The sequence below is a fragment of the Anoplolepis gracilipes genome, chromosome 2 (assembly GCF_047496725.1).
Source record: "Anoplolepis gracilipes chromosome 2, ASM4749672v1, whole genome shotgun sequence".
Taxonomy (NCBI): domain Eukaryota; kingdom Metazoa; phylum Arthropoda; class Insecta; order Hymenoptera; family Formicidae; genus Anoplolepis; species Anoplolepis gracilipes.
In genome coordinates this window covers 19084706-19099109 of record NC_132971.1, presented here as the reverse complement: position 1 = coordinate 19099109, position 14404 = coordinate 19084706, and the positions used below count along the sequence as shown (strand labels likewise).

The 14404-nt window shown below is 31.3% G+C and overlaps 1 protein-coding gene across 2 annotated transcripts in view; it reads left to right on the top strand.

Moving 5' to 3' along the window:
- Positions 1 to 13623, top strand: part of LOC140674406 (uncharacterized) — a 61978-nt gene extending 48355 nt beyond the window's left edge. For both annotated transcript variants that reach the window (XM_072907914.1, XM_072907921.1), the window contains exon 6: positions 6586 to 13623. In XM_072907914.1, the coding sequence (XP_072764015.1) occupies positions 6586 to 6654 (69 nt within the window). In that variant the 3' untranslated portion in view covers positions 6655 to 13623. The remainder of the gene's footprint in view (positions 1 to 6585) is intronic.
- The last annotated feature ends 781 nt before the right edge of the window (positions 13624 to 14404 follow it).

Here is a 14404-nt window from a genome sequence, read left to right as displayed (position 1 = left end):
GAAAATGATAGTTGTTGTAGAGTAACAATTATTTCATTACTATTGCATTCGCAAACGTTTCAATGCAAAGTGTTTTCTAAAAGAAATCGAATGATTTTTTCGATTATTGATCCCCGTCTATCTTATAAAATATCTTTAAAATAATGTCTTAAAAAATACAATATTAAATGTTTTTAAATTTAAACAACGTATTAAATATATCCACTATTTATGCAAACACTAATATAAGACTTCACAGTGATTTATTAGATCACAGAGATAAATTATGTTTTTTTTATCGATTGATTTGATTACTACAAATTATGACAAAAATTAAATATTCCATTACAAGTTGACTTTCGATAATATCAAATATAATAGTGGTATTTATTCACGTATAATATAACATGTGTTATCGGTAAAACGTTAAAATGAGTACTTTGAATCGAGCATGCCTGGAGGATTTTGCTGTTCGCACGCGGAATCCAAGATTGTGCCAGATACGGCCAAAGTCTCCATTATGACAACAATCTTTGTAAAGAGAAAAAGAGAGGGAGGATAATACCAATAAAATAAAAGAAAACGAATCAGAAACATCTGGTTTTCAAACCCTTTTCGCTCCTGATCTTTGAAGTCACCTCTTGCGCTGACATACAAAATCGTATCTAAAGCAGCATCGTGATCGACACGAATTGGTCGATAATTACGGATAGCGTGCCAGAAAACGTAAATCGCAATTTTTAATGTCTCCTTAGAGTGAAGCCTTCTCTGCGAATCCAGGTCGAAATGATCGAATAGGAGCACATGGTCGATGAACTTTTCTAACATGTGTTGTTCATGATATTATTTTGCAAATGAAAAAAATTTATGTATTGTGATATATAAATTATATTATTTTTTATGTTCGTTGAGACTCTGATATCAAGAAAAATTTGTATATACTGTTATGACTTATGAGCGATTATTTTAGAAATGATATAATATTTACTAAAAAAAGAATAATAAAAATTAATAAATGATAATATTTATAAAGGAGACTTTTTAAGAGAATGTATGCAACTAAATATGATTGGCATTGATATATAAAAAGTAAAGAATATAGTGCGATATATTTAGCTTTATTAAATTTTAATTTAAAAAATAAGCAGATTTAAATACAATCAAAGATTTCGTAATTGAGATGAATAATGTTTAACACAGAGATATAATGAAATTTCTGTTGCTATGTAACATACATTTCTTCTAATATGGACCGATTGCGAAAAATAGCAATAATTATATTTATAATATATCCACAAAAAACAGTTACTAAAAAACAGCTAAGAAAGATAAAAACTAAATAGAAGATGTCGTGGAGAGGAGTTTATAAATTATATGAATTAATTAATATGTCTAAATACAAAGTATATGTATTATTATTCAAGATTTATTGTGATAATTCAATTACATATATCAAATTCACATTTCTTCTATAACTAATAATTTAATAAGATTTGCATATAATATTACAATATAGAGTATTACTATAGAATATTATAAGATTTAATTTATGGAATAAAATTGAAGAACGTAACGTGCATAATGCGAATTGTAAAAGTACAAAGAGAAATCTACACTTGTTATTAAAGCATTTAATCCGACACGCATGCAATTAGATTAATTATAAACATTTATAATTATATTAATTACAAACATTCTATTATATACATATAGCTATATATACTTTTCTAAGTAATATAAATTTAATTGGAAAATAATAAAAAATACGAATTTGATAAGAAGTTTGAAGATAGGTTCTTCAAAAAGAATGACAACTATGTCAAAAAAGAAAAAAAAAATGAAAGAAGTTTCGATGCAACCATGTGCGCTCGTAATAAATCGCGGGATTATTCACACGGAATATGAAAACATGGAATGCAATCATCCAAGTTCCCGGCGGCGTATGCCGGGCCTTGTGCGGAGTCAAGATCAAGATCAAGGTGCCGTGGCACTGTATGGGCCTGCTCGTCAGACCTGCAACCAGACTCCAGCACGAGCACGATAACGCCATGCGCGCGTTGGTACGTGCTACCACTATATCCTCGCTCGCACCATCACATGTATCACATCGGTGTGACCTACTCAGCATCGAGATACGGCACGACGCACACGCGCGTAAAATACACACGTCGTAAGAGAGGAGCAGGAGCGGGGACTCTCGGAGGAACACCGTGGCTTCTTCATCTCGCCCGTTGAGCTCTTTGCGCACTGGCCGGACCACTTCATCAAGATGAACCGTATAAAAACGAACTTCTTCGCAAAGATTGCGCTCGCGCGCTTAATAAAGTTACACAAGGACGGTACGCGTGAACCTAAATAAAAAAACATACATATATTGGAGGAAAACAAAATGTAATTTTAAGAAATTTCTTTGAGGAAATACGATTTGTAGTTTGATGATGATATTGAACACTCGTACTACAGTAACTGCTAAGATAGCTAAAAAGTAATTCATCAAAATAATTTAGATGAATATGTAGTAAAATTCACATTCTCTAATATTTTTTCTCTTTCTACTATATACACACGTTAACTTGAAAAAGTGCAATCCTATTCTGATCCAGAACGAAAAGAAGTAGCAAAACTAATTTAATATATATATATATATATATATATATATATATATATATTCAACTCTAAAATAGAAAAAAAAGTTTGATTTATTCAAATATGTATACACACATACATGAGAAGTCTTTTTACTTTTCAAGATCAAAGATAAATCTTGGAAAATTTGCTTCTACATGCCATATAAGTAATACAAGGAAGCCCAAGATTGACTCGGTCAATTCTCATCGATTATCTTTTATTATACAAAATCACTTTATTTTATTTTTTTAAAAGACGCTACAGACATGAAGTATATTTCTAAAAATAGATCAAAGAAAGTCATTATTGACCAACGTACAATTTTAAAAGAGAAAAAAAAGAGAAATAATTATTCTAAAAATATTTTCATAAAAGAGATTTTTGAAAAGTAAACGCAGGCCATGTACTTCTTCTTTCATAAACAATAATGAATACATTTCGTATGTCTAAAAATTTACATACATATATAATAGTCGTCTCTCTCAAATATATATCTGTCATTTTTCAGATACAAGAGAATAGCAGTACTTATTAAATTGAATAATTTCAGCATAAATATGAGAAAATAAAAACAACGTGACTTAAACACACAATTAAATTTTTATATATTTTAATTAGGGCCTTTCTCTCTTAATGGGTTAATAAAAAGACGACTGTCAGCTCTCAATTTAACCACTTGAGTTTAAAAGTGACACACACTAGCCGAACAAGGTACATATATCTCGGATCCCTTATCTTTTTCGAGTACACCAGGTGGTACGAATTTGGGGCCATCCCGCACGGGAGTCCGACGCGCTACGTGTGGTAGGAGATGCACGTGGACCTCCATAGAGCGCAGAGCGCACCTCGCAGGGACCCCGCTGCCCATACATGTGAGCGAGTCGTGAGTAGTGTTAACGGCCTTGCTTTATGTGGGTCATGAAACAAGGTCCCATCAGTACGGGGGAACCCGAGAGAACACAGACGCGCTTAACTCATACCGGCAAAGACGTTCCGATACACACACACACACACACACACACACACACACACATATACACGTATACACATACACAGAACAACAAATCTCCGGCAACAACTTGCGCTGGTTACGCTGACATCGAACAGTGCTTTCTATCGAGCTTGTCGATGATATGGTGCACCTTTCCTCCGTAGCTCGCTCGAGCATCGAATACGGTGATTGATCGTATCTGCGTAGATTATAGAGAGAAAGAAAGAGGGAGGGAGGGTGGGAGGGAGGGAGGTTTACAGGTGGCTCTCGATATATGCGGAAATTCTCTCCGCGAATTCCGCCGTAACGTAACACTGCACTTTTGCGAACGATGTTCGACAAACAGGATCCTAGAAATTATATAATGCGATTTTACATTCCGCCTATTTTTATTTCAACACACTAATATCGTATATCGTATATTAATAGTCGCGTCGTTCATTTTTTATTTAGAATTATATGCTTGGATAAGATAAAGAGGGAAGAAGAAAGGAAGAAATTTGCTATAGTTTGTATCCAAATGTTACTTAAAAAGTCAATTTTTACAACTTTGTTTCGTTTTTAGCATTCTTGCATTTTTATACAATTTTTATACTATACTTATACACGCGTCTGTCATTTTCTTTATTATCTGATATAAAATTAACAACGTATGCTTATAAATTAATTTTTTATTCGACTATTCTAATATGAATCAAATTCGACATATAATGTTGATAAAAATTTACGATACAAATAGAAACACATTTTCAAAAGATTCCAAGTGCTAATTTATTATTAGTACAACTATATATTTTCAATAATTAATAATACATTAGCAATACACTGATACAATAATTTAGATAAAGTAAGACATTTTAAATAATATTGAGGTTTATCGCGTACTTTTTAATTGCAAGAAATGCCTTGTCTTTCTCGCGTTGATAAAAAGAGTCTCTTTAAAAAAAAAGCCTTTATCCCTGGTTTAGTTTACAATCTTAAAATGAAAATTAATATAATATTTTAATTTATTCAAACAGCCCGTATCTTACATATATCACCGTCTTTAAAAATATGAATCACCTCTCTTTGTGTAAAAAGTACACTTTGCGCGCACGCAATGTCGAAAAATGCTTGATTCTCGGATAAACAATTTATTGCTACGAAAACATTATTAATGATGAATTTCCTTGCGTTTGGGGCCTCGACGGGGCCAGAGGGGACTCGAACGCGGCTAATGGGCCGAGCTCGCGATTCGCGACTCGCTTAACGATCAAGTTCGATTTCTCTTGGCATCACGACGACCGCGGCCACGCACGAGTGAAATCTTATGGGATTCTGTCAAAAATTATTTCCGTCTAGAAACGAAAATCGCATTCTATGCGTGGATACCTCGAATTAATTTCCATAGCTAAACAGAAATAAAAGACGAAAATGTCGCTGGACAGCTTTCTACTAATTACTTAACGACGCAAAACTCATTTTCCAGCATCTAACGTACATATTTGTTTATTTCAATATTTGAAAGATATATATATGCGCGACGAATAATTTTTGTCGAGCGAAACTCTCGGAAAAGAGAAAAGACATATTGACGATAAAGCTGGATAGTGCAATTTACATTTCATAGACGGTGTAGTCCTTTTAATCATATATCCTACATGGGTAATGATGAATTGAATTTTTTAGCCTTGCGCAAGGAATCGCATGCTATCATGAGTCGCGCCATAAATCATTTCGAATCATAATAACTCTCATAAATCATTAAATCGTCATATCGTACGGAAGCAATCATGAGGGCAACGGCATCGTCACACGAAGACATGCTAATCATTTATTTTACATGCGCTTCTACTACGTTAAAAAGATAAACGAATCAACACACGAATCATTAGCTCACTCTTGATCGAAATTTAAATTAGAAATTCATAAAATGTCTTCGTGATTTTTCTCTTATTAAACATTTGATCCACTTTGTCAAAAATTGTCGGAAAAAACAAGGAATCGAGATCTTGATATATGCTTACAAAAGAACGTTATATGTTTATAAAATACAAGCACATACGGATATTTGCATAAGTGTTATAATAATATGTTACAGTATTTCTCGACATCAATTTTTGAATTACAAATTTTGTTTAATAATAGTAGACTTCTTAAAAAGTGGTATGCTTTTGTATAACGATGCATATATCTAATAAGAACCGCGACGAGAAGGAAACGTACAATTGTAATTAGGAATTCCTATTTAAATGGAGCATCAGATAAAAGCAAGAACAGCTAGATATAGCAGTTACACGTGCGATGAATTCTTAACTGTATTTCTCTCTCTTTCTTTCTCATCTATACAACTTTTCTCTATTCTTCCTCTTTTTTTCTTTTACTACTATCAAGACCATTCGCGAAATATATTCACAGAAAAAAATCTTAATTTATCTTCATACACTAATTGAGCGTGTGTTATTTATTTGGAAATAATTTAATGCGCGATTTGCCACAACTCAATAAACAGTAAACTGATTATAATAGTCGATATAACAAACGTATATTAAATTATTATAATAATTCACAATTATTAATAAAATTGACAGAATTAATAGCAATTCTTGATATGTAATATTTTTTTCTTTACGCCTATTTTAATCAATAATCGTCACAAATCGTAAATTACTTTAATAGAATAAATGTGACTCTCTTTTCAAGAATTTTTTTAGTAAAAAAAATTATAATTTTTATTATAAATATGTTACTGTCAGTAAAAAATAGATAGATACATGAATTTGAAATTTTGTAGGTTTTTGGTAAATATACTTATTGTTAATAGGCATATACTTAAATTCATTAAATATTTAATAATCCACACTATACATATTTTTTTATTAATTTACTAATACGTTTTTTAAAATTGTTTTCATTTTTTTTTTATATTTACTTACAATTACTATGTAACAAATTAACATCAGAATCAGCCTATTATTAATTGTAGCTTAATATATTGTACGTTAAAGGAAAACATCGAAGTCTATTTGTTCCTGGATGGTGAGTGTTGCGTCGATGGAGCGTCGCGTATCTTTTGACACAATCTCGTAACAAAGTTGCGTCGTGTGAGGACCGATATGCCAAGACGACGATGGGAACTTTACCACGGAGAAGAGAATCTCATTACCCGGCCGGATGTGTATGTGCGAATGCCGTATGTGTGCACGCGCGCAACGTATGTACACGCGTGTGTACAACACATCGCTGCTCACCTGCCAACCATACCAACCGGGCCGTCCATTGAGAAGGAGTTCGAGATGTAACTGTGTGAACTATACCACTCACATGATCCGAATCGCCTTTAATTATTCGTCCATTTGCGAAATTCTCTCTTCTTCCCTCTTACTCTGCACCCTGTCTCATTCCCGTGTACGTAATTCGATGGTAATGAGAGATGAGCGAAAGGGGAAGAGACACTTCACAGTCTCCCAAATTGAAAACATATTCTTACGAGAGATAATTTGTCTTATATGACACGCATTTTTACAACACACAAGTCGACATTTATCACGTATATATTATTTTCTTATGTCTTATTTTAATTATTTTCTACATCTTGTATTTTTATTATCAAACTTTTTAAGCGTCACCGAAAAAGAACTACTAATCAATCATACGATGAAAACCGAGTCATTTGTGATTTATGGTCAAATTTTTTTAGGAGAAATATTTACATGATGTGTGTGTGTGTGTGTGTGTGTGTGTGCGTGTGTGCGTGTGTGTGTGTGTGCGTGTGCGTGTGTGTGTGTACAGAGACGTATGTTTATTCGTATCGTATGCATAATATATTAGGTGTATACACGGCGTGAAAGTTATATCTTTATCACTAAAAATTTATCATATGAAGAAAATTGACAAAAACATTAAGAATAAAAAATGTTTCGGTTTTTCTCTAGCTAGACGAGAATTAAAAAATATATGTCATTTTCTTTTTACATACATCCAGAATTAATTGACAAAGAAGCGCAGATAGGATGCTAATATAACTTACATCTAGACAACTTAATCTCACATAAAAATCATTACAATGCAACTTGTTAAAAAATTAATTAACTCATTACAGATGCGTACGATCTGTATAAACTATACAATATATAACTATTTAAATATATCTATATACATATTATATCTATATATATCTATATACATATCTATCTATATAAACAAATTATACAAACATAATGATGCAATATTTATGGCATCGTATACGTATAGACTCTTCCTATTAGTTTATTAAATTTAACATTAATTTATTAAAAGCACTTAATTAAATTAATATATACGTTGATATCATTTTTCACGTTAGCTTTTTTAATTTTTACGTATAAATGGATTTTTGTCCCAAAACTTTCCTTAGACTCTCGAAAGCGTGTCGAACTTGAAACGAGCGATTTAACGTCATTTCGATTTCTCAGCAGAAATCCAAAAATATCTGTCGTTTCATCACGACATGACACGGTACATTGTCGAATTAGCACTTTGAAAAATTGCCCATTTCTTATTTATGCGTGGACAGATGATTCCTCGATCATAATTTTTCCGCAGGAAATCTGACGGATGTACCCAAATTTACACACATAATCGCAAGTATGTCGATTTTCATCTTGTCCTAGTTTGAGCGTAATCGCCAAGATGCGCACGTGTAACACATAAAGCAATGGCGTGGGATTAGTAGAATCGCATGGTTCTTAATAATATGTTGAAAAAGTATTTTTTATTGTACAATTTAAAATCTATTTATTAACTAAAATTATTAATTTTTAATTTAAAATATAAATTATATTTATTTAAAAAGATTTATTAACTTAAAGAAATTAAAATAATAGTAGTAATAAAAAAATAACATATATATAAAAAAATAATACATGTAATAAAAGTAATAAAAAATTAACACATATTTCAAAAACTTATAAACAAATTTTATTAAAACAGAATTACATTTATATATGTAGAAAATTTATTAAATTGACATGACATTTTTGTAATATTTACAACAAATTTTCATATATCAGAGGCAAATTTTTATATTTGCTTTAATTTTTATCTGTGTATCAAGAGCATATTTAATCACACGCCTACTCCCTGTATTGAGATCGCGTGTCCTACAAATGGTAGCATCTGTTTATTTATTCAAACTAGTACCAGTAACTAGTAGTAATAATGAGATGCAAGGTGAGAAAGATGCATTTTACATCGTTTTTCGCTTTAGTTGGAGAAAAATTACATCATACATGAATTGTTTTGCCATATATCGCAAATTTAGAAAATTTTGAAAAGAAAGATCTTTATTTATATTTCTGTTACATATCATTAAAACAATTTAAAAATAGAAACTTTCTAATTTTATAGTTCTACAGTGCCTCTTTCTGTCGGTCTTGTGGCATATTTTTATCACAAACATAAAAATAAAAATTCTAAACATATGGCATTCGGAATCTTTGACTACTCTAAATAGTTCAGGTAGAATTTACTGACATAAATTGCAAGAAACATGTCCGCGGCAGAGTCGCCAGGTCTATCGCACGAATTTCGTGTCGAGATAGGTACACGCGGGTAATAAACAGCTAACGATGCGCGATCGGAACCATAGGATAGACAGACCTACTCTTCAGGATCTTGAAGCGAGGCGAGTTGCAAAGTGTGCCATGTAAGTGGAACATCGCTGCCTGGTACCGACGAAGTATACCAAAGTAGTATAACGTGGTCCTCCTCCTCCTCCTTCTCCTCCTTCGTTCTTCTTTGCCCTTCTACCTCCTCATCATTCTTTACCACTACCACCATCTCCTCCTCCTTCTCTTCCTCAGCCGACAACGAGTCTCTGGCACTCCTCCTTCATGTATACGGTGAAAGACTTTCTTTAAGGAGGTTCCATACAGTAAAAGAGCTACACGCATCTACTGCTTACTGCGCTACACATACTCACCGCGAAGAAAGAAAGAGAGAAAGAGAGAGAGAGAGAGAGAGAGAGAGAGAATTGTCCATTGTCTCCTTTGACGGCCATAATTGATGCTGGTCCTCCAGGTTGCATCCGGTTTCGTCTTCTCGATATGCTTGACGATATAAAACGCTCTCAGTATACGCGATATATATGCATATACGGTGACACGTATAGATTTAGGCACCATATGCATCCTCTTCATCTGAAAAGTCGCGTGCGCCATGTCTATTTCGTAGACACATCGATAGGTTTTTCTCACTTCGAGAATCCGAGAAAAATATTACGAATATAATAGGCTGTCTCTCTTCCTTCCTCCCCCCTCTTTTTCGGAGAAGTTTCGAGTATATTAAAAAAATATATGATAGATGTTTAATGTTTTATGATAATTATGATATTATTTGAGAAAAGAAAAGGAGAAGGAACACACATATGATGCAATATTAATTGTTTTATTATTTCATATAATATAAAAAATAATAAAATATTCTTTTCCTTTTCTTTTCCCTATAAAATATTCTTTCTCTTTCCTTTTTCCTATTATGACCCTATACAACTGTCATAAAATATTTCCATTGCATAAATTTCTTTTTAATATACTTACAAATACACACATACATACTTACATGCATACATTAATAATATTTAAAAAATTTATTATTACAAAATATAATTTTATATTTTATCTGAATAATTTATTATAATGAGTACTTTTTTATATTTTTAATTATAAATAATTAATAGTGTTATATATTAATAATAGATTAGATATAAATTATATGAGATCCTATGAGGAAGAGAGGGAGGAGGGAGCAAACAACTCTTCCATTAAAAATTTCACGATTAATACATTGCTAAAACAATGGAGAAAGTCTTTCTTTAAAAAATTCTGTAAATAAACTTAAAAATTTGCCGCGTTTAGTACAATAAAGCTAAAATAGTGCGTTTATATTATATATATATATATATATATATATACATATATATATATATAATATAATATGTAAATATTTAAATATATTTGGAGATTACATTCATATTATATATTATATATTATATTCACACATATATTAAACATATTATATATATTAAAATATTGAGAAATTATATAATTATTACATATATAAAAAAAATATTAAAGTTTCTCTCTTGTTCCGTATGCTTTTTGAAGAAGTGCTTTCGCCAATTGTTTTTAGCAATGTATTAAAACTTCCTGCACATGTTTCGTACATATTTCAGATATCTAGGGTACTAAACAAACAGATGGTCGCTAACATACGTGATGAGACATGTAACATTTTGCGAATAAATTACACAATCATCGTAACTAATAGGAGGCATTAATTGAACACATTCAATATAAGCACGATGTATGTTCGTCAAATCTGCCAACTTTGACACAAATAAGATTTTTTTTCTTTCTTCCTCTTAAAGGAACATTGACAAGCAACAATCCGGTATCACGCTGTGAAATAATTCGATCTTTCGCAGCACTTTCAGAGTCTTTTACATATTCGTGGTTTGGAAGGGACGGAGAAAAAGAGAAGATACTGTGTAAGGATTGAGGATAGGAAGCCTTGCCGGTGAGCTCCAAAAATTCAGGTCACTCGTCCGACTGAGTACGTGGACCATCATGGGAACCACGGTACAGGTCTCTCCTTGATAGTTTAACCACGATTCATTTGAGTCAGCGACATGTCGGTCCATCATCTTGCTTCGCTTTGTTGCTTCTTCTGCAGATCTTTAAGCTGCTGTATATAATACATATCACTAAATAATATCTAAAATATTATTTTATACGACATATACATTACAAAAACATATATATATATATATATTATAGAAATATAGCATTCTTTGGATTCAAACATATATTTGGCCATTTAACTTTTAATATTATGATTATTCTGCTTATACTATGATTATTACCTTGTCTATAGCCAGCTTCTTCTAATTATTTGTTTTAGAGTTTCTTTGCAGTAATGTATTCTTTTCATTAATCGCTTTGTAACCTTTTTTTTACTAGCATTGTGCTTTATTATTATTTACTCTTAATGTCGATATTTTTATACTCTTTTGTGTCGATTAATCAACAGTACAGTTAGATTCACAGTGGTCATATCTGTGTTTACGATTCGCATATACGATCACAAGGGAACTTCTCGCGTCTTGTTAGACAGAAATAAAAGATTCCTCTCTTTGTCTCTTTTATTTTTTGCTTTCTCAGTTTGTACTGTGTTTCTCGGTTTTCTTCTTTCTTTGACATATGAAATCACGTGTTTCCTTGTCCTATACCGAAGAGACAACATCGCACCGCGGACCATGCAACCTCCGAGATCATAATTCCGTTATATCATTATATTCAACAATAATCCGCGGTTCATGTACCGAGCATAAACCACCAGGAACAAACCGCCACGCAAACTGTCCCAGATCCTTTTTCAATACTGTCCTTTGTTAAAGTTCGTCGGTAATTTGGCCTCGTTATCTGCTTGGTATGACACACTCATATCTAAAGTCCGGAAGTTGATATCTACGACGATTTTTGGATAAACAACTCCCTTATTATTCTAATAATTTTATAATAATAAATAATGTTAGGAGAGTGGCGTAACTTCGTGAACATCATGATATATAGATTTTTCTCAAATTTAGTTGCAACACAAAGCGTTATCACGGAAGAATTTGTATGACGTCAATCAAATATTTTACAAAAAATATATTACTCGCGTGAACGTGAATTTTCATATATCTCTTAGCTTTATTTAATATAAAACAATAAATTATAAAAGATTAAATATTTATGCACATAACACACAAACATACACACACATAAAACATACAATATTTACATTCCTTTATTATCGTAATATTATCATTTGTTAACTATATGCTTAAGTTAATGTATTTACAAATGTTAGGAATGCAAATCGTACTTTATCGTCTCTCTCTCATACATATCTCTCATACATAATTGCCTTCTATCACTGCAAATAATGCAACTGTCTTAGTTTATATAGTTGTTATACAATATTACAAATATTTTTAATATAAAGCATCACTGCCGAATTGATTATTATAAAAAGTTAACCGCGAAAAGAATTCGTGTGGAAAATAAAAAATAATAAAAAGTGAGATTCAGATAAAAGGATACATTCTCGGCATAAGAAATGACAGCATTGTATTACGGTAACAATCATTTAATTAAACGTCATTTTTTTATAAATAATGTACATATACAATGCGTATGACTTTATACATTCCGTAATTATTAACTACCACAATAGTGACGAGAATTCGAGGATCGAGTAGCGACAGATAAATATGAGTACAGGTCGCGTAAGTATACAGCAAGCATCCGCAGAATTCGACGACTAATATCAAGAATCGCGAAAGTTCCCGCGTTAGAACAATTATGAGATTATATTGTCGATCCATCGAAAGCTCGTATTTTGTTTATGACAACGATTCTAACAAAAACGCGCATGCGCATGCGCACATCTCTCTTCCATCAATTTATATATATATATATTATATATATAAAAGAAACCCGTACATTGATCCTTATATCACAGGATCGTGAGGGGAGTGCAATTAATTTGTCGTACAATATTTTACACACGGTGTATCTTAAATTTCTAAACTAAAAAATGGAAAAAACAAGGATAGAAGCTTAAATTAAAAAAGGCGGAGAAAAACGGCTATCTTACAAAGTATGCGAAAGAAGATAAATAATGAAAGAATTGAGAGATAGGATGTTGACAAGGATTAATATTAAAGCGATATAAATAATAGAAGTGAACTAGAAACTACTCGCTAAACGCTATTGCAGAACTGAGTTGCTCAATACTAGAATAGTCATTGAAATCGGCAGAATCGATCGATTCAATTCCAATTTATGTCATGCGTAGGTTCAAGTTAATTTGAAAGAACATAACATTCTTTCTTTGAGATAACTCATGAGAGTGTAAAATAATTTCTTCTCTTATTCTTCCGCCTTTCCAATGGTCAAATAAAAAAATAATATGTGTATATAGTATATAAAATTTGGCAGTCAAAATAAAAAGATTAATATATGTGTATAAATATCATTTCATATTCTATAAGTCTCTAAAATCTAACGTTTTTGAAAATGAAATAAATAAATACAATACAACTTAAACATTTGTTTCTTATTGTATATCAGGATAAAGAATGTTATTTAACTATATTCATGTTATATACTTTTTTAACAGCACATGTCAAATGTTCTGCGCCATTTTCCAATATTACTTACTAAGTTTCGCATTGCTGCTTGCACCATATTGGGTTGTATGTGTCTGGCATTGAATGGCTGTAATTTTGTTTCTAGTACATTAACGAACTCAAGACTAATATACAAGAAAAAAATTATAGCTAACACGGTGCAAATAAAAATACGAAACTTGAGTGATAGACTAACAATAAAACAGTATAGGAGAATGACAGACGATATTTGACATGCTACTTAAAAAATAAGTTAGAAGTAATATATTCAAAATGAGTTAGAAGTAATAATATAGAACAATATATTCAAATTTGGCATTCTATATGTTATATAAGAAAAAATAAATTTTAAGTTCAAATTATATATTTCATTTATTTTATTTTTAAAATCGTCAAATTTTTATTACTCTTTCTCTCTCTCTCTGTTTTTCAATAAGTTTTGAACATATTAGAAATATATTTAAAGATACGAAGAATGACAAGTCTCAAACTATCTAAAGAATGTTGTAGAATGAAAACTCTGTTTTTTCAGAACGTTTTTATATTTTTTGGTTTATATTTTGAATAATTTCTCGTTTTATTATTATTGCCATATTTTATATACTATA